Below are 22,526 nucleotides of genomic sequence, written 5' to 3'. Positions count from 1 at the left end.
AGAGTCCTAGTTCATCTAAGAATAAGTAACATAATCCTAGGAGTGAGTCAAGTAGTCCCAGGAATACAGTAATCCTGGGAACGAGTACAGTAATCCTGGGAACGAGTACAGTAATCCTGGGAATGAGTACAGTGATCCTGGGAATGAGTACAGTGATCCTGGGAATGAGTACAGTGATCCTGGGAATGAGTACAGTGCTGCAGGGCTAAGCGGAAATGGACAAAAGATAAGCTACAGCTTATTGGGGGTTTATATCAGCTCACTGTAAAAGAAGCAAAAGGGAAATGTTTTGCTAAAACCATCCTTTCTGTCACAAACCTTGCGTTTTAAGTTAACTGAGACTGGTATTAATGACCCTCCAGCTCCCTGTTTTGAGCTCTCTTTCAAAACATGTGAACAGTTTTTGTGCTTTTTCATTGATATGGTAGCCTCAGCAAGGTTATGCTGCCCACATCTGACCCCTCAGCTACTCCTGTGTGCTGTTTCCCACCAGTTTGAGCATGTCAGTCTTGAGTGATGGGTCACCTGAAGCCCTCAGGTTCACCTCATGATGCTGTTCCCCCATGCCTCTTGAAAGCTTTTTTCTACTGTAGGGTCACCAATTTTAACCATTATTAATGGCAGTCTCACTTTGAAAGTGGTTCCCAAAAATGAAAAAAATGCTGTTTTTAAAGATATTCTTCTACCATGCAATTGTGTGTTCTTATTCTATTGGATTTAACTGCTGCGTTTGACACTGTTCACCATGATATTTTAATCTCGCGTTTGGAACATTGCGTTGGCATAAAAGGCGCGGCTCTGGAACGGTTCAGGTCCTATTTCAAAGATCCAACCTTCTCAGCTCGCCTTGGGGATTGCGAGTCCTCCTGTGCTCCACTTTCATATGGAGTCCCGCAAGGATCCATTTTGGGTCCAATTCTGTTTCCCTTGTATCTGCTCCCCCTGGGCTCAGTTCTCAGGAGACATGGCATCTCCTTTACTGTTATGCAGATGACTACCAGATCTATGTTCCACTTAAAAAGAAGGATAGGCTTTCTGTGAACTCTCTGCAAACATGTTTGATGGACTTTAAATCTTGGATTTTACTGAACTTTTTTTATTTCTTTATTATTTTTTATTAAACTCCAAAATTGAGGTGATTGTGTTTGGACCCAGTTCTGCTGGTGATACTCCTTTAGAGCTGGATAATTTAAAAATCATTTTGCAGGCCAGAGATTGTAAATCTGGATTTTAAAATGGATTCGGAACTAAAGCGTGAAAGCCAGATTCGGTCATTTAGGTCCAGTTTCGTTCACCTGAGGCAGCTGGCCAAAATTAAGCTCCTTCTAGCACGACAGCACTTTGAAACAGTAATCCATGCCTTGTAACCACCCGACTGGATTACTGCAGTGCACTTTATTTTGGGTGAGTGGGTCCTTTATTTCTCAACTACAGCTTGTACAAAATGCAGCTGCACTTCTTTTAACTGGCACATGAAAGTAGGAGCACATCACCCGGTTTTATCTTCTCTCTACTGGCTGCCCGTGTACTTCAGGACCCATTTTAAATTGCTTTTATTTGCAGTGTAAAGTGTTTGAATAGTGGTGCCTTGTTGTACCTCTCTGAGCTCGTCCGTCCCATACACCTCCTCGGGCTCTTAGGTGGGCTTACCAGCTCCTCCTGAGTGTGCCCAGCCTAACTGGAGGCTCAGAAGGGACCGGGCCTTTGCAGTGGCAACACCTAAACTGTGACCTACCTTTAAACACCAGACAGCACAATATGTTGATATCTAATTTTAGTTTAATCTGATATTATAATTATTTTTTTAGATGTATTTAAAATTCTTAATATCTTTCGCATGTTTTTAGGTAAATAGTTTCTAATGTTATGTGCATGTTGTAGCACTTTGTTCAACTTTGTTGTTTTTAAAGTGTGTTGTAAATAAAGTTGCAGTTGCAGTAGGAATGTGTGAGGTAGTTCTAGGAACAGCTTCTAAATATGAGCTTGTAATTGTTCTTTGTAGATGATTTGAATTATTTTACCCAGTTTCAACCAGTTCACTACATTTTCTGATGTTTTCCTGTTTGCTGCTGCTACCATCATGAATAAGTAACAGCTGATTATCAGCTTCCCAAACAGGATTCATTCAGAGATGGAGCTTCAGGAAGGGTTGATGTTCTTTAAACATCTGTCTTCTTTTTATCCTAAACTTCACTAATCAGCCCTCCATTGTTCCTCACTGTATGAAAGAAAAAGAACATAAAAGGATGGTGGGTGGATGTGTGAATCTTTCTAAGACAAGCACTCAGAAAAAAACTGAATTATTCCAACAATACCATCTCTCTCTCTCTCTCTGTGTGTGTCTCTCTTTCTCTCTCTCTGTCTCTCTTTTTCTCTTTCACTTTGTCTCTTTCTCTCTCTGTCTCTCTCTCTCTCTTTCTCTCTCTGTCTCTTTGTCTCTCTGTCTCTCTCTTTGTCTCTCTTTCTGTCTCACTGTCTCTCTCTCTTTCTCTGTTTCTCTGTTTCTCTCTCTCTCTATCCATCCTGACAGAAAGTGTTGAAACAGAGTTTGAAGCCAAGTTTGTTATGAAGCAGCCAAATCCGCCTCTCCTCTTCTCACTTTATAATTCTGTGGAATCAGAAGCTTAAACGCCTCCATGTGTGATCTGTGTACAGATAGTTTAACAGAAATGAAAATAGCTCGGTTTTTCTTATTTGTGACCAGTACAGAGGTATGCTCATCTTTGTCTTCAGCTCTGCTGAGCAGAATAGCTGATATTTATCTAGCCAAAGAAACAAACCAGAGAAGAAGAGGAAGATAAAAAAAAACAAAAAAAAACGCACGAATGAAGATGAGGACTCGAAGAGAGAGAAGCTGATTTTGGACCTTTCAGTTGTTTATAAATGCTGAGATCTCCCCGAGCATCAGTAAGTTACTCCATAGTAGCGTCACCGTTGCCCCAGAAAAGGAAACATATTAAAAATCGATCTCCAAATTTTAATGAATTGGAGCAATTAAATTTTAATAGATTCTTTTTTCTACCTAGCTCTCCTGGCCACCTCTCTAGCTCCGCCCCTGTTGTGGTGTGGTATTATTGGTTGCTGTGGTTCAAAGGAATGGTGTTTTAAATATTGACTCCAAAACCAAATCTGTGTCCGATTCTCTGTGTAATTACACGGTTGTTCCTGTTGGAACGCTGTCAGTAAGACACAATGTTTTCCAGAGGTGTTTCTAAAATTTAACAGTAAATCCATCAGGTCCAGCTGATCCATCAGGTCCAGGTGATGTGGAGTTTGTCCATCCCTGTGTTTCTACTTTGTGAGGGAAGCAGCAGCACAGCGATCACCTGCTGGAGGATGAAGATGCTCTGTATCTGAGTGATGTGGGAGTAGTTCTGATGGATGTGTCTGCTGGAGTCGGGTCCTGTGCAGCTTCCTGGATTTGTGTTTCCCATCTGAGCCACTAAGTGTAGCTCCTGACACACCACAGAGGTTCTGACCGGACGGATGCTCTCAGGGAAGAAATGCTTCCAGCATCCAGCTCCTGTTCAAAACATCGTTTCTCATTTTTACGTTTTTGTTTGTGTCAAACAAAGGGAGTCGGTTCTTCATCTCCTGGTCTGTACTGGACTTTCAAGACCAGCTGCTTCTGTTTCCATTTTTCTGCTGATGTTCAGGCTCTTCATTTCAACAGAGCAGGAATTGTTAGAAAAATAAATAATATAGTCTGTTGTCCCTTTGCAGCCTCATCCTTCCTGAAGCAGGCTTTTGAAGGGGAATATCCGAAGCTGCTGCGCCTGTACAACGAGCTGTGGCGCCGCCTGCAGCAGTACAGCAGCAGTCTGCAGGGGCTGGTGACGATGGGCGGGGGGGTGGAGGCAGCTCTGGACATCGCTGCAGCCGACTCGGACAGCCAGGACCTCTTCACACACAGCAAAAAGGACTACAAGTAAGTCCAGGCTGTTTCACAATCAGGTCCTGAGTTGTCAGTAATCCACAGCATCTGTTGCTTCACATGTTCCCTCTTCTGTTTATGATCACGTTTGTAGCCCAGAGAAGGCTCTGAAAGACTCTCTGCAGCCATATGAAGCAGCCTACCTCTCCAAGTCCCTGTCCCGCCTGTTCGATCCCATCAACCTGGTGTTTCCCATGGGGGGGCGAAACCCCCCCTCCAATGATGAGCTGGACAGCATCATCAAGACCATCAGCAGGCCAGTACAGCTCTGACATGACATGTTGGTCATTATAATCATTTATTTTTTATTTATCTATTATTTATGGATAATATTGTAGTTTCCCTAAAGCATTTCTTTCTTTTTTTAAATCTTGATTTTATTTAGTTTCATATTTTAAGATTCTGAACACAGTAAACAGCATGTAGATGGTAGATACTGTGGCACCTGTTAGGATGAGGATGGAGGTCTATCCCAGCTTCCACTGACACTGGACCAACACACACACAAAGAAAACCCTCAAACACTCCTTAGGGCAGTTCAGAATCTGGAGGGAACGAGCTGAGGTCAGAGCCAGGAGGAACTGGTTCTGACCATCACCCTGCAGTCCGGTTTCAACATATTAAAAAAGAAAATAAACGTGTTTAGTGATGATTACAAGTTTTAGCTTGTTCAGCTGATCGGAGAAACACTAACATAACAAGCCTTCAGTTGTTAGCTGTCAGGGTTTGGCCTTTACTCTTTATCCATCAGACTTTAGCCTGTAGTCTTAATCCTCGAGCCTCGGCTTTATTCCTAAGCCTGGTACATACTGCACGAGAACAAGAACTTTGTTGCAGCAAGAACAAGAAAAAAAGTCATTTCACCCTCCACGAAGAGCTTCATCTGCGACGGGGTGGGGTTACTGCAGGGGAGGGGGGTGTTTTTATGTGCAATAAACAGCTGACCGGGCTATTTCATATTTAACGAGAAACTTGGTCCATGGCGGGACGGGGTAGGACACGTGTTGTTTACATTTACATACTTTCTCACCACCTCGATCAGCTGTGCATTAAAGCCAAGTTCTGTTCAGCCTCGCATCAGCAGAAATGTGGATGTGACAACTTTACTCTTCACGTTTTTCCACATTACTGTACAAGAGAAAAGTTCTCGCTTCTCGCAGAGCATGGAACTTTAGGCTTCAGCCCTGGAGCCTGTAACCGAGGCAGTGAGGTCAGCCCGTAGAAGTCAGCCCGCAGAGGTCAGCCCGTAGAGGTCAGCCTGTAGAGGTCAGCCCGTAGAGGTCAGCCCGTAGAGGTCAGCCCGTAGAGGTCAGCCCGTAGAAGTCAGCCCGCAGAGGTCAGCCCGTAGAGGTCAGCCCGTAGAGGTCAGCCCGTAGAGGTCAGCCCGTAGAGGTCAGCCCGTAGAAGTCAGCCCGCAGAGGTCAGCCCGCAGAGGTCAGCCCGTAGAAGTCAGCCCGTAGAGGTCAGCCCGTAGAAGTCAGCCCGTAGAAGTCAGCCCGCAGAGGTCAGCCCGTAGAGGTCAGCCCGTAGAGGTCAGCCCGCAGAAGTCAGCCCGCAGAGGTCAGCCCGTAGAAGTCAGCCCGTAGAGGTCAGCCCGCAGAGGTCAGCCCGTAGAGGTCAGCCCGTAGAGGTCAGCCCGTAGAAGTCAGCCCGTAGAGGTCAGCCCGTAGAGGTCAGCCCGTAAAGGTCAGCCCGCAGAGGTCAGCCCGTAGAGGTCAGCCCGTAGAGGTCAGCCCGTAGACCATCCCTAGCACAGGATGCACATTTACTCCCTGCATACTTTCCTCTGACTAGAACTTGGAGTGAGGGCAGCAACATGTAAATGTGGGCCCTGTAGGAGGAACTTTGTTTCTATTTATCATAGCCTGATCATGAATATTTGAAAGCCTGAACACTAACGTTAAAATAATAAAACACACTGACATCACACTCTGCAGCGGGTTTATTTTGACGAGTCAGGACCGTTGACATGTTCTCAGCTGTTTGGTGACCACGCTCTGTGGGTTTCATGGCTTCTTGCAGTGAGCTGAACGTAGCATCGGTGGATCAGAACCTCTCTCTTTCTGTGGCCAAGAACGCAGCCAAAACCGTCCAACTCTTCTGTGTGAAGTCTGAACAGCTGGTGTGTACAGCTCTCACTTCGTCCATCATGTGTCCACGATGTGTTCATGTACTTCCTGTCTGCCTGTCACCTGACTTCCTGTCCAGCCTCTCTCTGATAACCAGCCTCTCCTCTGCCCCCAGCTGTGCACACAAGGCGATGCCAGTCAGGTGATCGGTCCATTAACAGACGGTCAGAGGAGGAACGTCGCGGTGGTCAACTCCCTGTACCGCCTCCAGCAGGCTGTTGCCAAGGTAACCATCCACAAGCCAAAGCTGTGAATGAGTCAGCAGGTTGTAGTTGGAGCAACTACCTTCACCGTCTCATGACCTCCCTGTTTCTGGGATTTTCAGATCATTTCAGGTTTGGGGTCGAGTCCGCCGGCTGCTGTAGAGGCGCTGTCTTCTTCTTTGGAGGTATCACACTCACCCTCCCTCTGATCATCTGGTGCTCCAACAGGGCGGAGCAGGCAGAGAAGCAGCGCTGAAAAACAATAAAGATCCACACGTTTTATTTTTCAGTTTTTGGTCCAACCTTCAGTTTTTATTTACTGTTCGGTACTGATTCTTATTCTGTCGACTTCTTCTCCAAGTCATTCAGGAAACGTGAGACCTGTTAAGTTGTTACTCTTCACCCGTTCGTTGATTCTTTTCTTTGTGTATTTGTTTATTAGCTGGTTATTCAGGTCATTCATTGTTTGTTTGGTCATTTGTTTATTAGTTTGTTCATTAATTTATCTATTCAATTATTTTTAATTAGTTTTTTGATTCATGTGTTTGTTTTATGTTCATTCATGAATTTATTTAGTTAATCAACTTTTATCTTGGTTTAGTCGATCATCCTTTCATTTAACTATTAATTTATTTATTTCTTTATTCGTTTGTCTAATTAATTTTCAGTCACTCATTTATTATTTATAAATGAATAAATATTTATTCATTGTTCTGCTTTTAAATTGTTTGGACTGATGTTAAATAGTTTGATCATTTCTCTCTCTCACACACACACACACACACACACACACCTGCTCACACATCCAGCTGAAGATCAGTCATGTGATCTGGTGAGTGTTGCTATGGTAACAGGGAGGCTGTGGCTCTTGTCTGTGTTGAGGGTCTGCAGGTGCTGATGGGCAGCGCCATTCAGCCGCTGCTGCAGTCGGTGAGCGACTCCATCGAGGCCATCATCATCACTCTTCATCAGGAGGACTTCTCAGGGTCAGGATCAGCCACTCCCACTGAAACGTCTGAATTTATTTACATAAAAACAAGTTTATCTGGAAGTTGTTGGAAGCTCAAAACAGTTATAGAGGATGCAGAAACTGGTCTGATGAGACAAACCAGTCTGCTTTATGAAACTAGTTTCCACTGGTGTGTTGGTTCCACGTTAACGTCATTGTGTGTGTTCCAGGCCGCTGTCCAGCTCCGATAAACCCGACGTCCCGTGTTCTCTGTACATGAAGGAGCTGCAGGGCTTCATCTCCAGAGTCATGGCCGACTATTTCAGACATTTCCAGTGTGTGGACTTCATCTACGAGAACACCGAGTCCATCGCTCAGAGAGCCATCCAGCTCTTCCTCCGCCATGCCAGCCTGCTCCGGCCGCTGGGCGATGGCGGCAAGATGAGGCTGGCTGCCGACTTCGCTCAGGTGAGGAGAGGCCGAGCCCGCTCTGGCGGCCGAGCCCGCTCTGGTGGTATGGACGATCGTGTGACTGCATGTGTTTCTGTGTCAGATGGAGATGGCGGTGGCTCCTCTCTGCCGGAGGGTGTCGGATCTGGGAAAACCGTACCGGATGCTGCGCTCCTTCAGGTCAGTTTGCTGCTTTAATGAACCAAGATCTGATGCTGAGGTGTCTCCATGGTAACCTCAGGGTCAGAAACATGATAGAGAGAGGTAGCTCCTGTGTCTGCATCTTGTTCTGGATCTGACCTTGGGTCTTGCCCTGGATGCAGTCCTAGTCCATGGTGTGTGCTGTGTTCCAGGCCTCTGCTGTTTCAGACCAGCGAGTTGATCGCCAGCAGTCCAGCTGTGGGTGAGCTGATCCCCTACAGCACTCTGATCCACTTCCTGTTCAGCAGAGCCCCCCCTGAGCTCAAGTCTCCTCACCAGGCCTGTATACACACACACACACACACACAGAGAGATATCATGGCATCCATCAAACTAAGCCTTTACTTTGCCCCTCACAGAGAGCAGAGTGGTCCATCGCCCGTTACTCCCAGTGGTTGGATGATCATCCGTCTGAGAGAGACCGACTCAGCCTCTTCAGGTCAGAACAATCAATCAGTCAGTAAATCAGTCAGTCAGTTGTTTACTTTCAACATATAAAGAATAAAATAAATTAACACCAAATGTGTCTGATACAAGAAATCGTTTCAGTTCAGGATGTCCCCAAAAAAGGAAGAAATCAAACTGTTTATATGTCTTTTATTACTTCTCTGTACTGAGAACTAAAACAACTAGTGATTAGTTAAAAGCTAATTAAAAAGACCACTATCAGAATCTTCACAAATAAGAAGGATAAAGTATTTCTTGTGGATTTGGTTCATCACTGTGACCTACATGCCCAAAATCAGCTTCTCAGAGATCAGGCCAAATTTTCAAAAGAGGCTCAGTAATAACTTCCATCCCTATGTGAGATGTTTCTACTGCACACAGTAGTAGCAGCATGTTTTTGGCAGTAACCATATTTTTGACTGCTACCTTGCACTAATATGAGCACATATATATGCGTTCATGCGACCTTTGATAGCACACGTTTAGGAAAAAAACACGGCTTCCCGACAGCCCCGGTGCAGTTCGAACACAAGCAAAGCAGTTTTAGATACTTATGCATGAACAAAGACAGTCCTGACATTATTCATGGAATAACAGGAGAGGGAGTGGCGCAGCGCAGAGGCGCATAGCGATGAGCTGCAACGTTTGCGCTAAAGTTTAACAAAAGAAAAAGCAGCTTTATGAACGTGATTCGTCATTCATACCTCGTGCCGGGTAAAAACTTTCTTTTTCTGGTGGCGCATGTCAGTTTTCTGAAGCATAATGTGCAGAAACGGGTATCCAGTTCTTTTCATTTCTGCACCGGCTCCCGCAAGGCTCGTCATAAACACCGCTACTAGACTCATTTAAAGGCGTAAGGTACGTTTCCATTACCCCCCAGAACTGCGCAAAACCTAAATATCGCAATAAAAAAACAGTAATTGAAACACCTACATTTCAAAAAACCTCTCACATATCGATAAAACGCTTTACGCTCTCATGAGGTGGATTTTCAGACGTGTCGATATAGACGGATATTACATAAGTGTAATTGAAACACATTTTTTGCCTGTACACATCCCCAAACAGGACGTAGGGGCTCATGTGACCAGTTTATTTCAAAGATGGCGTGATATTAGTGGACGCAGGAGGAGATGGGAAAGGAGGTGTTTTTACAATTAAAGAAAAACTGTAACTGCCATCCTTGATAGAGAACAACAGCGAAATGCAGAGTTTTACAAAGAATTAGAAATCTCCTTCCCCAAGCCTGAGGGTTTCAGATGCCAGTGCCTGAAGGAGCAGGTCTCTGAATTCACTTTCCAGACGTGAAGTTCTACAATAACTTTAAGCAAGCTGGGTCAGTCCCGAAGAAGAAAGAAACTGTTCCTCCGACTTGCATTTCACAGGTGAAGGTATGCCAGTTAAAATAATTTTTACAAACCAGTAACACATTCCAACTCAACTTTCCTGCGGACACGTCGGCGGTTGAGCAACCAACAGACAACTGGTGAATAATTACATTGTGACAGTTGTGGTAAAAAATCTGATGATATGGGTGCAAAGAAGAATCCGATGGCTGAGGAAGTGGATGATATTAAAAAGGCTCCTGACTTCATAACGTAGGAAGTGTCTGCTGTACCAAAGCAGCAAAAAAGCAACTGGATCTAGATGAGGGAGTAAAGGCTCTACGGCGGCTGAATACCAAAAAAAGAAAAGCGTATCACGTCATTGGAAAGCCGAGTCGCAGACCTGGAGCAGTATACTCGGTTCAATGACGTGGTCATCACTGGTTTCAAAATAAACCCCGGTCTTACTCTTGAGCTGTGACCAGGAGTGACGGGGGCGGAGTCTGATGAGCTTGACTCAGACTCCACAGAGCAGGTGATTGGCTTCCTCCAATCCAAAGGAATCAAAATGAACAGGAACTACATGGAGGCATGTCACCCTCTGCAAAAGAGAAAGGTCAGTGACAGACCGACCACACTCCTGAGATTCACAAATAGAAAACACAAGAATACACTTCTGAAACAAAAAGTTAAAGGGAACAGAGGTTTTCATAAAAGAGCACCTAGCCAAACACAATGCTGACATGGCCGGAAAAGCATGTCAGCTCAAGAAGCAGAATAAAATCCAGAACACCTGGACCGTAAAGTCGTCATTAAACTTATTGGATCCCCCGAGGAAGCCAAGGTAATTTACATCAGGAACGTTGAGCAACTGGAAAAATTACAGTGACTGACAGAATCCAGTCTAACTACTGGAACAAATATCGGCGTAGTGTCCTGCTCTGGACTCCGAGGTAACTAACAGGACTAAACTATGACAACGATGGAATTCACTCTACATCTGGGGTTCAGTCACTTCACGCAGAGGATAAATGAATATCATCAATTCAAGCTGGAAGTATTCCAATACAATGATCACAACATCATGGATGAGGAACAGGATATAGATCCGGACAATGACCGTTTTCCTCCATTTCCGCCCCCGTTTTCCCCCATTTCCATCCCTGTTTTCCTCCATTTCCGTCCCCGTTTTCCTCCATTTCCGGCCCCTGTTTTCCTCCATTTCCGTCCCAGTTTTCCTCCATTTCCGTCCCCGTTTTCCTCCATTTCCATCCCCGTTTTCCTCCATTTCCGCCCCTGTTTTCCTCCATTTCTGTCCCACTTTTCCTCCATTTCCGTCCCCGTTTTCCTCCATTTCCGTCCTCGTTTTCCTCCATTTCCATCCCCGTTTTCCTCCATTTCATCCCCGTTTTCCTCCATTTCCGCCCCCGTTTTCCTCCATTTCCATCCTCGTTTTCCTCCATTTCCATCCCCGTTTTCCTCCATTTCCATCCTCGTTTTCCTCCATTTCCATCCCCGTTTTCCTCCATTTCCATCCCCAGTTTTCCTCCATTTCCGTCCCGTTTTCCTCCATTTCCGTCCCCGTTTTCCTCCATTTCCGGCCCCGTTTTCCTCCATTTCCGTCTCCGTTTTCCTCCATTTCCATCCCCGTCCATTTCATCCCCGTTTTCCTCCATTTCTATCCCCGTTTTCCTCCATTTCCGTCCCCGTTTTCCTCCATTTCCGTCCCCGTTTTCCTCCATTTCCATCCCCGTTTTCCTCCATTTCCGCCCCTGTTTTCCTCCATTTCTGTCCCAGTTTTCCTCCATTTCCGTCCCCGTTTTCCTCCATTTCCGTCCCCGTTTTCCTCCATTTCCATCCCCGTTTTCCTCCATTTCCGTCCCCGTTTTCCTCCATTTCCGTCCCCGTTTTCCTCCATTCCCGTCCCTGTTTCCTCCATTTCCGCCCCCGTTTTCCCCCCATTTCCGTCCCCGTTTTCCTCCATTTCCGCCCATTTTCCTCCATTTCCATCCCCGTTTTCCTCCATTTCCATCCCCGTTTTCCTCCATTTCATCCCCGTTTTCCTCCATTTCCATCCCCGTTTTCCTCCATTTCCGCCCTCGTTTTCCTCCATTTCCATCCCCGTTTTCCTCCATTTCATCCCCGTTTTCCTCCATTTCCATCCCGTTTTCCTCCATTTCCGCCCCTGTTTTCCTCCATTCCCATCCTTGTTTCCTCCATTTCCATCCTCGTTTTCCTCCATTTCCGTCCCTGTTTTCCTCCATTTCATCCCCGTTTCCCCCCCCATTTCCGTCCCTGTTTTCCTCCATTTCCATCCTCGTTTTCCTCCATTTCCATCCCCGTTTTCCTCCATTTCATTCCCGTTTTCCTCCATTTCCGCCCCCGTTTTCATTTTCCTCCATTTCCGTCCCCGTTTTCCTCCATTTCCGTCCCCGTTTTCCTCCATTTCCATCCACATTTTCCCCCATTCCCATCCCCGTTTTCCTCCATTTCCATCCCCGTTTTCCTCCATTTCCATCCCCGTTTTCCCCCATTTCCGCCCTCGTTTTCCTCCATTTCAATCATCGTTTTCCTCCATTTCCATCATCGTTGTCCTCCATTTCCGTCCCCGTTTTCCTCCATTTCCATCCCCGTTTTCCTCCATTTCCATCCCCGTTTTCCTCCATTTCCGCCCTCGTTTTCCTCCATTTCCATCCCCGTTTTCCTCCATTTCATCCCCGTTTTCCTCCATTTCCATCCCGTTTTCCTCCATTTCCGCCCCTGTTTTCCTCCATTCCCATCCTTGTTTCCTCCATTTCCGCCCATTTTCCTCCATTTCCGTCCCCGTTTTCCTCCATTTCCATCCACATTTTCCCCCATTCCCATCCCCGTTTTCCTCCATTTCCATCCCCGTTTTCCTCCATTTCCATCCCCGTTTTCCCCCATTTCCGCCCTCGTTTTCCTCCATTTCAATCATCGTTTTCCTCCATTTCCATCATCGTTGTCCTCCATTTCCGTCCCCGTTTTCCTCCATTTCCATCCCCGTTTTCCTCCATTTCCATCCCCGTTTTCCTCCATTTCCGCCCTCGTTTTCCTCCATTTCCATCCCCGTTTTCCTCCATTTCATCCCCGTTTTCCTCCATTTCCATCCCGTTTTCCTCCATTTCCGCCCCTGTTTTCCTCCATTCCCATCCTTGTTTCCTCCATTTCCATCCCCGTTTTCCTCCATTTCCATCCCCGTTTTCCTCCATTTCCATCCCCGTTTTCTGCCATTCCCTCCCTGTTTTCCGCCATTTCCACCCCCGTTTGTCTTCTTAACAATACCCTGGCCTAACTGACAATAATGCAATTGTGGGTGTTAATCAATTACATTAGTGACCATCTGCCAGTGTGACATAATATACAGAGAAAAAGAAAAGGAGTTTTTAAAAATATTTTCCTCGTTATATAATAAGTGTTCGATTCTTAAATGTAGCAGGAAAGTAGCACATGTCAAGTTCCCATGGACCACTGAAAGCTACGAAATGCCTGGAAAAGGAAAAATGGACTTTACAGAGACTTAATAAGAAAGAATGAAAGAGGCAAAATATAAATATAAAAAGGATTACTATAAGAGGATATTAGAGGATAATAACAATAATATCGCAAGAATATGGAAAATACTAAATAAAATTATAGAAATAGTTCCAAACACGATAGTTTCATTGATAACGACATTGAAAATTACAATATGAAAGAGGTATCTGATAACTTTAATGAACACTTTGTTAGTGTAGGACCTGACCAGATTCAGGAACAGATGAACATTTAACTGAGAGAAATCCTTCATTGTTTCTTCAAGCAGTGGATGAAAAGGAAATTCTGGATGTTGTTATGAAATGTAAGAACAAACCTTCCACTAACTGTAATGATGTGGATATGTTTTTTAGCATTTCTTCTTTAATTTATCATTTCAAACTGGTGTATTTGCTAAAGTCATGCCCCTGTTCAAGGCTGGAGACAAACACAGTTTAATAACTATAGACCCGTCTCCGTACTACCACAATGTTCTAAAAAACTGGAAAAACTCTTCAATAACAGATTGGACTCATTTTTAGATAAACATAAAATACGGTCAAACAGATCAGCATCACTGGCAACAATGGAGGCAACAGAGGAAACACAAACGCTGTCGACCATAAGCAACATGCTGCGGGGGTTTAAAGCAGCCTTTGATACAATCAACCACAAAATATTAATTACGAAACTGGTATCAGGGGAATAGTGCTGGATTGGGTCGAAAGTTATTTATGTGGGAGAAAACAGTTTGTAAAACTGGGTGTTTGTGTCTCATCATGTTTGGACATTGCTTGTGGTGTCCACCAGGGGTCAGTGTTGGGCCCTAAAGTTTTTATTTTGTACATTAATGATATATGTAGTATTTCTAAGGTCTTGCTTTTTGTGTTGTTTGCTGATGACAAATATTTTTTGTTCTGGGGATAATTTACAAAAATTACAGAAGGACGTCACGACCGAAATGAACAATCTAAAGAAATGGTTCAACAAACAGGTTGTCATTAAATCTGAGACTTAAGTAATGCTGTTTGGTAATAATGCAAATGAAACACTGTTATTAATAACAATAGACGGAGTGGAAATAGAGAGGTAATGAAATAAAATTTTGGGTGTAATCACTGATGGCAAACTTAACTGGAAATCCCATATTAAACTAAAGTATTGCTATAATAAGCAAAGCTAAGAAGGTCCTGGATCAGAAATCACGCCGTACTCTACGGTTCCCTCGTCTCACCGTACTTACAACGCTGTGCTGAGGTTTGGGGCAACAGCTACAACACGTCCCTATGCCGCTGACTACCATTCACAAAACGGCACCATGGATAATTCATAAGGCTGGCCATCGGGAACACTAACTCATTATTCCTCCTGTCAAAATGACTAAAATTTACTGACACTGTGCCTAAAATATCAAATAATCCAAATAATGTTCAAAGCTAAAAATAATTACCAAGAAATAAACAGAAATTATTCACTATTCATGAGGGAAATTATAATTTAAGGGGGAAAATTAACTTTAATATCCCCTTAACTCGTAGTCAGGAAAGGTTGTTGTGTTTCCGTTATTGGGGTGAGACTGTGGAACAGGTCACCGTGGATCTGAAGCTGTCCAAGCATGAAACAATTTAAAATGAGGTACTAAGACACTATCTTCCAGAGGTACATGGATGAAGGAGGTGTTCGGTTGTTACTGAGGACAAACGGCTTGTTTTTTTCTTAAACTTATGTTCCTTTCAGGGGAGCTCTGGAGGCCTACGTCCAGTCGGTCCGGGCCCGGCAGGGAAAGGAGTTCGCTCCGGTTTATCCCATCATGCTCCAGCTGTTACAGAGAGCCAGCAGTGGTGGACAGGAGGCCAAAGCCTGAAGAGGACTGGACCCACATCTGGACCAGGGTCCACTTCTGTCCACACTACATGAAGACTCGTCTGGATCGGTTCATAATAAATAATTGATTTTAATAAAGGCAACAAAAAAAACAGGAATTCTGAGCAGAACTTTTCTTTATTCATTAGATTAGAAGCACACACACACACACACACACACACACCGAAAGTATGACGGTTCAGATGGGCCACTTCCACTGGTTGGGTGGAGGCTCCTCCACCAGCGGCTCCCATGGCTTCCAGTCCAACATCTTCCTGGACAGAGCCAGCTCACACTCCGCCTGTCACAGAACACACATGACCTGATTTAATACACACATGAACACCGGGGGAGAAGCGTGTTCGGTCAGCTTCCTCCTCACCTGATTCTGACCGCCATTCATCAGGTCTTTTTCACATGAGTCATGTATGTCATTTAACTCGTTTAAAAGTCCGTCCATCCATCCAAATACTCATTATGATCTCCCAGACTGGCTCCTTAAGTTTGTCTACGTTTTATTGAAAGCCCTGATTTAAAGGATGCTGCAGGACAACCCGTCTGATACATGGAATAACTTTCTTCCGTTTACAACTTGCTCTGGTTCGCCGTCATGGTTCAGAAATTATCTTTTATGGAAAAAGACGATATTGAGGAATCTGTGAATAAGTAACTGTGGTGTTTAATATTGTCATTAATGGGGAAATGAATTAATCGTGACATCCTTAGAGGCCAGTTGTTGTACAGTAATAATTAGCTGATAAATCCACACGTTCATCCTGCTCACAGTCTCTGACATTCTGATAGTATTTTGTATTTCTGCAGGTACCACACAAATCTCAGCTGCTACAGAATCCGCCATGTTGGATTCTATGTTAAAGATGTGTTTTAAACATGGGTGTGTCCCAATCCGCGTACTTCTATACTTCAAACACTACCTTTAGGTGCTTAGTGTGCTGACACAGAACCACTGAAAGTACCCGGATGCTGCCCTAAACTCGGCCAACAATCTAGTGCGAAACGATGGACACTACACACACTAAACGGACGCCATCTTGCTGACGTAGCGGAGGGGGAGGGACTTTCAACCAGTTTTTCAGAGCTGGCAGCCACCCACTCAGCGGTACCGACTCAGGCGGAGGTTATTTTCTACTGTTGTAAGTATGAAGATATTTGATCATAATTCTAATATAAACGGCAGCATGCTTCTTATCTCTTCTATCCCTGATGACAGTTGTGGATCTGATCATTTGTTGGAGGCTGCAGTAGAGTTAGCAACGTAAATGTTAGCAGTTTTATAGCCGATTTCGTGGATGTAGATGGGCTATAAGTGTTAAAAATGATTAATGCTATAGGTTCCGTAAGTTTATTCATGATGGCTGAACCTCCAGATGAAGCACTGCGGGGTCTCTGGCGTAAACGAAATGGTCCTTAATCTGAAAACTGATTAGGAAACACCGCTGGTTAGAGAACCGGCCCGTTTCCATGGTAACGCTGACTAAGCCGTAGCTGATTGTACATCACTTTAAATAAGAGTCTGCAAAGTACCCATAAAGTACATAATAATGTTTGCTTTTATATAAACTGCCATTGTGTGTTCACCGTAGGTCACTGTGGCATCAAACCACCGAGCCAGCAGTGGCACTGAGGCATTTACCACCTGCGGGCCAGGACGCTGCTGTGGAGAAGAGGAGGCGGCAAGAGAGAAATGTTTTAATAAAAATTTTAAATAAAATGTTTTCTGCGTCCCTGTTTTAGCGTCTTCATTACTGCATTTCATATTTTAAATGATGATTTCTAGTAAAATCGGTTTCCTGGTGCCAGACGTGAAGGTATCAGTGTAAACACCAAAGAAAACACGTGTATAATGTAACGTACTTTAATTCAGTTAAGATATCTTTGCTTATTTAAAAGCTGTTTTATTAGTGTTTTACACTTTATACTGACAGGTATGGGGGAGACATGCAAAGACACATGAACGTGTGCTGATGGTTTCTATTGTTATCTACTGAGATAGATTAATACAGTGGAGGCCACGGTTCTTTGTTTCACTAATGAGGCCTTTTAAAGGCATTTAATAGCATAAAAGTATGATGACATGCAAACACACGTATGTTAACGTGATTTTGGATTTTGGACGAACTTAAAAAAAGTATATTAATGAAGCGGCGCTGTTATTAGGCAGCATGAAGGAGGGTAAAATAAATAAACATACCTTCTATTTCATGTGCAGCCAGAGGTGCGACAAGGTTTACAGGTGGAGTTAAGTAAGGAGTAAAAGTAAAATCAAGAGTTGGAAATTCATTCTGTAAATTAAGGCAGCAGAAGAATCACCGTCAAAATCTGGTACGTCACTACCGGTAAGTTCAGAACGTTAGTGCTCAATTTGGATCAGCACTTACCCACGATACAGTCACTACACACTACCTACACACTACACACTACCTACACACTACAAACTACCTACACACTACCTATCCGTGCACTCATGTAAGTGCGCGGTTTGAGACACACTCATAGTTTAAGAGAGAAAGCTGAAAATGGAGATGGACACTGTAGTCAGGTGCCCCCAACATGGCGGAAAAAGCTGCTGTGACATCAAATGCTCGGTCTCTGTATTTAAGGACATTTCCTAAGTTCTAAACTTGGCATGAAAAAGTTCTCACACACTAGAATATGAACAAATCTGTGTGCAAGATAAATGAGTGCCCTGCTGTGTGTGCTGAGCTGGTTCTGGGAACAGGAAGTTACCTGGAAAATGACTTCTTCAATCTGACCGCAGTTGATTTTCTTCTCCAGCGTCTCCACGTCGGGTTCCTGTGAACACACAAACACATTCAGCCAACTCCTGAAACCTTCCTGGTTCAACCTCCTGCTTCCACTGACCGTTTTCACGTGGTTGAACCGCTCGCTGACCAGCTGCTCCGTGTACTTCCTGTAGGCGGCGTCCTGCGGCATGGTCTGCAGGGATGCCAGGATCTTCGAGTAAAGAACCCTCAGACGCTGAGAGAAATGCATCAGATCAGTTCATGTTCTCAGATAACGGGGAGAAACACCGTCCTCAGCTTCAGTTACAGAACATCGGGTCTGCAACATAAACAGATTTAAGGAGGAGCTGCTCACCTCGTGTGGGTTCTGAGACACCGCCAGGCCGACCAGGCCAGTCGTCTGGAGGGGAAGCAGAGGAGAAAGTCATTAGATCTGCAGTGGAAACCAGGCCATCATCGTCCATGTCTGTGACCACAGACGCTGCTTCATACCAAAAACTCATGATGAGGCTCATGAAGCTGAAAACTGCTGCTCTGCCGGACTTTGTGAGTAAAGTCTTGGCAGACCTGCTTCTCACTTCCATCTCTGAATGAAACAAAACAACCAGAAAACAAGTCTGAACATCTTCTGTGTTTCCTGCTGGTCTCTGGTGGGTTGGATCCATGACTCAGAGGTCAGTAAACAACCAGTTATCCATTTTACAGATTGAGCATGAAGCTCAGCTCAGGCATTTCACAGCTGACGGCTCCTTCTTATGGGATGTCATTCATGTCTTGTTTGTCTAAATGTATAACAACAGAAACGGCTTTTAATCCACTGTCTGAAGTTTATTTTAAGTGAAGAGACGTACAGAACGTAAAATAAATTCCTGGTTTCTATGTGATTTTTTTTTTTTTTTTGTAACAACGAATTAAACTGAATACCGAATAGAAGTTTTAGGTTTAAAATGTACATTTTCATTTATTGACCCTTAAACTGACACTTTTTTTTCTTTTTTTCTACCCACTTGTGGGGTACGTTTACTCGAGAAACAGTGAAGCTTTTCTAACCATAACACACCGAGACCAGATGAAAGCTCACTCATTAAACTAACTGCTTCATTTTGGATGACATGTCTGAACAGGCAGCAGCGGACACTCGGGACAGTAAACAGTCTCAGCCTGTTAGCCGTGTTAGCTAGCTGCTATTAGCAGCTATTAGCTGCTACCGCAGCGTCCAGCGGTTAGACCACCAGATGAAAACCCAGTTCAGACCGTCTCCTCCTGCTCTTGGTTCATACAAAACCCGACTTCACTTCCAGAACTCGAACAGATAAATGACCTCCATACGTACCTTCTTCAGTAACCCGGCCATTCTGCTCAGCGGACACGAAGCCCGTTCACTGTTTCCGGCCACTAAATATGACGTCAGAGGTTTTTTTTTTTTCAGAAGCTTTATTAAGAAATAGTTACCATAAAATATACACAAAAAAGAATCACAAAACATTCGAGTCGTCTGTATGAAGTCATTTGTCAAACATTCTCTCGAAAAATTTCCACATTGTTCAGGATTCGTGACTTTAACAATCAAGAGCTGTGATGCAGTGTTTTGAACTGCTCGAAAGTTAAGCGAGTCACAGGTGCTGAAGAAAACAGCTTTACAACCATACCTGAGGGGTATTGCACGAAACCAGAATAAAGAAATCCAGGATAATTAAACAAGCCCAGCTTGACCTAGCTTGCGCGGCCTATCCTGGCTTAATTGGTTGCACGTTTGCTGAGCCAGGATGAGAAGGTGCGGCTAGGTTAAGCCAGGTGAAGATAGTTGGGATAAGTGCGTGTGCACGGCATACTGAAGCAGACCTCGCGATCGCTCACAGAATCACCGATGGGGAAAAGAATAAAAGTCGCGCGTCCTACGTCACGGCCGCTGAACAACAGCTCCTGACGGAGTTCTCTGACGAAGTTAAGGATATTATAAGGAAAAAAGGCAATACCAATGCCATAAGTAAAGAACGCGAGAGAGCCTGGCAGACAATAGCTCACCGGCTCAATGCGTAAGTAGTCAAAAACTGTACAATTAATAAACAGTGCTCCACTGGAACTGTCATAATTAGGCTACAAAAAAGGAGTTACTTTTCAAATCCACTAACTGTTGTATACTTTAAGAGTGACAAGCAGGTGCATGTTACTCAGGAAATGTAGAGCAAACAATTATCCACAATGTGTCATTTAATCTATTTTCCTCATGTAACGTTTTTATCTATTTTATCTTTCTGTCCTTCATAAAGGACAAACCTGTCTGGCCATAAAAGGACCTGGCAGCAAGAAAAAATTAAATATAAGAACATTTTGCAGGCTGGTAAGTGACTCCAAAGTAGATAACCGGGAACAAATGAGGTGAATAGATGAGGTGTCTGCTGACATGTTCAATGTCTGTATGATTGTAGCAGTTAAAAAAAGGCCTATAGAACTGGCACAGGGGGCGGCCCACCAAGCCAGGATGGGACTCCAGCAGAGGAACTGGCCTCCATTTAAATAAAGGGAGGCCAGTGATGGAGGGGATCCAGGGAGGGACAATAACTGACTCTGTCCCAGCCACAGAAACTGTCTGCTTCATACAAGGTACACAAAGTACTGCAATTCTACTGCACATGGAACACAATCAAATATAATATAGTGTCTGACTTTGGATAACCTTGCAGTGCCTGGGAACACAATTACACTTTTGGAGCCACCAGAAGATGATCCGGTTAGTACAGTGTCTCCAAATCACAGGCTTGGTATGTTCTGTGAAATCTTAATCCAAGTCCTCTCGCTGCATGTATACGGCAGGAGGAAGGCACATCTGCAGCTGCAGAATGCACGTCTGCAGATGAGGAGACTGTGTCATGGAGTCCAGAAGGTTTGAGGCATGTCAGTTTTATGGGATTGGCCTGCTTATTTATTCCATGAAGGATATGAAGTCAGTGATGTTGTGCTAATAGAAAATGTGTAGCAGGACCCGGATGCTGCACAGTCTCCTAAGCGGCCTGGTAACATTGTGAGTATTGGCTAAAGTACATCTACGTTATGCACAAATCCTGCTGTGCTAACTGACATTTCCTTTACAGACTTCACAAACTGTCAGAACGCTTTATTCAGGGCACCTGGAGAGAGAGAGAGAGCTGGCAGATGTTAAAAGCTGACTCAAAAAGAGAAAGCTCCAAGGAATGGAGCTGGATCTTGAGATTAAACGCCGGACACTCAGAAAACTGCTGGAAATCCAGTAACCGAAAATCTGTATCTCTTAATGACATAGTCATCTCCAAAGGCCAGGGGATGTGAGCTGTCCCTGAAGACTCGTTCACGTCTGAATGCTCTTCTGAGGATGCAGGGCTTCCTCGTCCAGCACATCCTCCGAAAAAGGGCAAGCCATTATGAAGAGGGAACAGGTGAAGGGGAGTTGGACCTGAATATTCTACATTGCCCTCGTCACGGATTTCTTTGAATACACCTTTGTAACCTCATCCGCTGTGTTTTGTAATCTCAATTAATGCAATAAAACACATATTTATAAAACCTCTGACAGCAATTTGACGAGCAGTCTTCATTAGCATAGCAATATAACACCTGGCCTGATGAAATCATGCACTTATGACCAAGTTGATATTGTGTGATGAAATCGTGATCCTGTATTTAAATAAAATGACAGCAAAAAAAAAAAAATTATATGCACTGCACTAGCACTACACGACAGCACCTGGGCCTAACTGGACTCAAAAGCGGTCTGACTAACACTTAATTATGACGTCCCATCTTGTTTGAATTCATGCTTGTGTTGTTCTTACTCTCAAATGTAAGTCGCTTTGGATAAAAGCGTCTGCTAAATGACTGTAGAATAGAATAGAATAGAATAGAATAGAGTAATAATACTACAACTCGAATCCATATAAAAAGGCTGTTGCGATTACGAACAGATTTCGATTAAATGTACAGTGACTGTATATGTAATATTTAAATACTGGATGATTAAAATGACGCGCCATACTTAGGAAGACCATGGACATGCTGTAAAACACATTAATTCCTCACAGAATTGACGTTGGACATGCAGGTGACTCGCTAGGATTAATCTTAGCCTGAGCAGTTAGCCTGGTCTGGAGCAGGCTAGCTGCAGCGGATAAATCACCACAGTAACTTGGCCGGGATTAGTTTGAGCTGCTTTCATGCAACCGACTTAAATTCAGCCAGGATAACCAACATATCCCGGCTTAATCGCTTATCTTGGTTTCGTGCAATACCCCTCAGGACTGCACACAGCATAATGATGAAAATGTACATAAATACAGCGAGTATTGCAAAGGAGACGTGATGGAACCGGGATATAAAAAAATATAAAACATGAATGAAAAAAACAGAGTGAATTTTTCTTATTGTTGGGAGGTGTCAGTTATGATGCCATGATGAATTACTCATGTGCATCTTCATTCCTTAATGATCTCAAGCAAAAAGAAACAATTATCCTCTCACTGACTGATTATTTGAAATGTCACTCTTCACTGAGCATCTGTGAAAAATCCCCATCACCACTTTGAAGAAAGTCCCAACAATGCCATACATGGCAGCAGGTGAGGCGCTGTGGCTTAGTTGGTCAAAGTGCCTGTCTAGTAAACAGGAGATCCTGGGTTCAAATCCCAGCAGTGCCTATGAACTGCAAACAGTTTCACATGCCCCTATAATGTATTAGGTGGCATTGCTGCATTTG

At 44.1% G+C, this 22,526-nt stretch overlaps 2 protein-coding genes and 1 non-coding gene across 4 annotated transcripts in view; 2 read left to right on the top strand and 1 right to left on the bottom strand.

Annotated features, from left to right (window-relative positions):
• Positions 1 to 15,154, top strand: part of cog5 (component of oligomeric golgi complex 5) — a 57,350-nt gene extending 42,196 nt beyond the window's left edge. Inside the window, exons 12-22 of one of the 2 annotated variants that reach the window (XM_041976849.1) lie at positions 3,724 to 3,928; positions 4,029 to 4,190; positions 5,957 to 6,056; positions 6,179 to 6,289; positions 6,389 to 6,451; positions 7,149 to 7,252; positions 7,446 to 7,683; positions 7,769 to 7,845; positions 8,019 to 8,145; positions 8,226 to 8,305; positions 14,910 to 15,154. In XM_041976849.1, the coding sequence (XP_041832783.1) occupies positions 3,724 to 3,928; positions 4,029 to 4,190; positions 5,957 to 6,056; positions 6,179 to 6,289; positions 6,389 to 6,451; positions 7,149 to 7,252; positions 7,446 to 7,683; positions 7,769 to 7,845; positions 8,019 to 8,145; positions 8,226 to 8,305; positions 14,910 to 15,036 (1,394 nt within the window). In that variant the 3' untranslated portion in view covers positions 15,037 to 15,154. Of the gene's footprint in view, positions 1 to 3,723; positions 3,929 to 4,028; positions 4,191 to 5,956; positions 6,057 to 6,178; positions 6,290 to 6,388; positions 6,452 to 7,148; positions 7,259 to 7,445; positions 7,684 to 7,768; positions 7,846 to 8,018; positions 8,146 to 8,225; positions 8,306 to 14,909 lie in introns of both variants that reach the window. The other variant, XM_041976848.1, reaches the window with a different exon arrangement.
• Positions 15,155 to 19,223, bottom strand: ndufa5 (NADH:ubiquinone oxidoreductase subunit A5). Its single transcript, XM_041976887.1, has 5 exons — positions 19,134 to 19,223; positions 18,156 to 18,200; positions 17,919 to 18,035; positions 17,784 to 17,849; positions 15,155 to 15,336 (listed from the first exon to the last, which is right to left on the bottom strand). Exons 1-5 carry the CDS (start codon positions 19,152 to 19,154, stop codon positions 15,235 to 15,237), a joined length of 351 nt encoding a protein of 116 aa, XP_041832821.1. The 5' UTR covers positions 19,155 to 19,223; the 3' UTR covers positions 15,155 to 15,234.
• A 3,170-nt stretch (positions 19,224 to 22,393) lies between these two features.
• On the top strand, positions 22,394 to 22,467 carry trnat-agu. The gene has a single exon. It is a non-coding gene; the product is annotated as a tRNA-Thr (tRNA).
• The last annotated feature ends 59 nt before the right edge of the window (positions 22,468 to 22,526 follow it).

Source organism: Melanotaenia boesemani, chromosome 23 (assembly GCF_017639745.1).
Source record: "Melanotaenia boesemani isolate fMelBoe1 chromosome 23, fMelBoe1.pri, whole genome shotgun sequence".
In the NCBI taxonomy this organism is placed as follows: Eukaryota; Metazoa; Chordata; class Actinopteri; order Atheriniformes; family Melanotaeniidae; genus Melanotaenia; species Melanotaenia boesemani.
The sequence above is the reverse complement of the archived record's forward strand: the minus strand, read 5'-3'. Positions and strand labels throughout refer to the sequence as shown.

Coding starts and splice junctions, on each gene's coding strand:
- ndufa5 (XM_041976887.1), bottom strand. CDS start 19,154: ATGGCCGGGTTACTGAAGAAG. Junction 18,201..19,133: donor TGGCCGGGTTACTGAAGAAG/GTACGTATGGAG, acceptor CTTCCCCTCCAG/ACGACTGGCCTGGTCGGCCT. Junction 17,850..17,918: donor GGTTCAACCACGTGAAAACG/GTCAGTGGAAGC, acceptor GTGTGTTCACAG/GAACCCGACGTGGAGACGCT.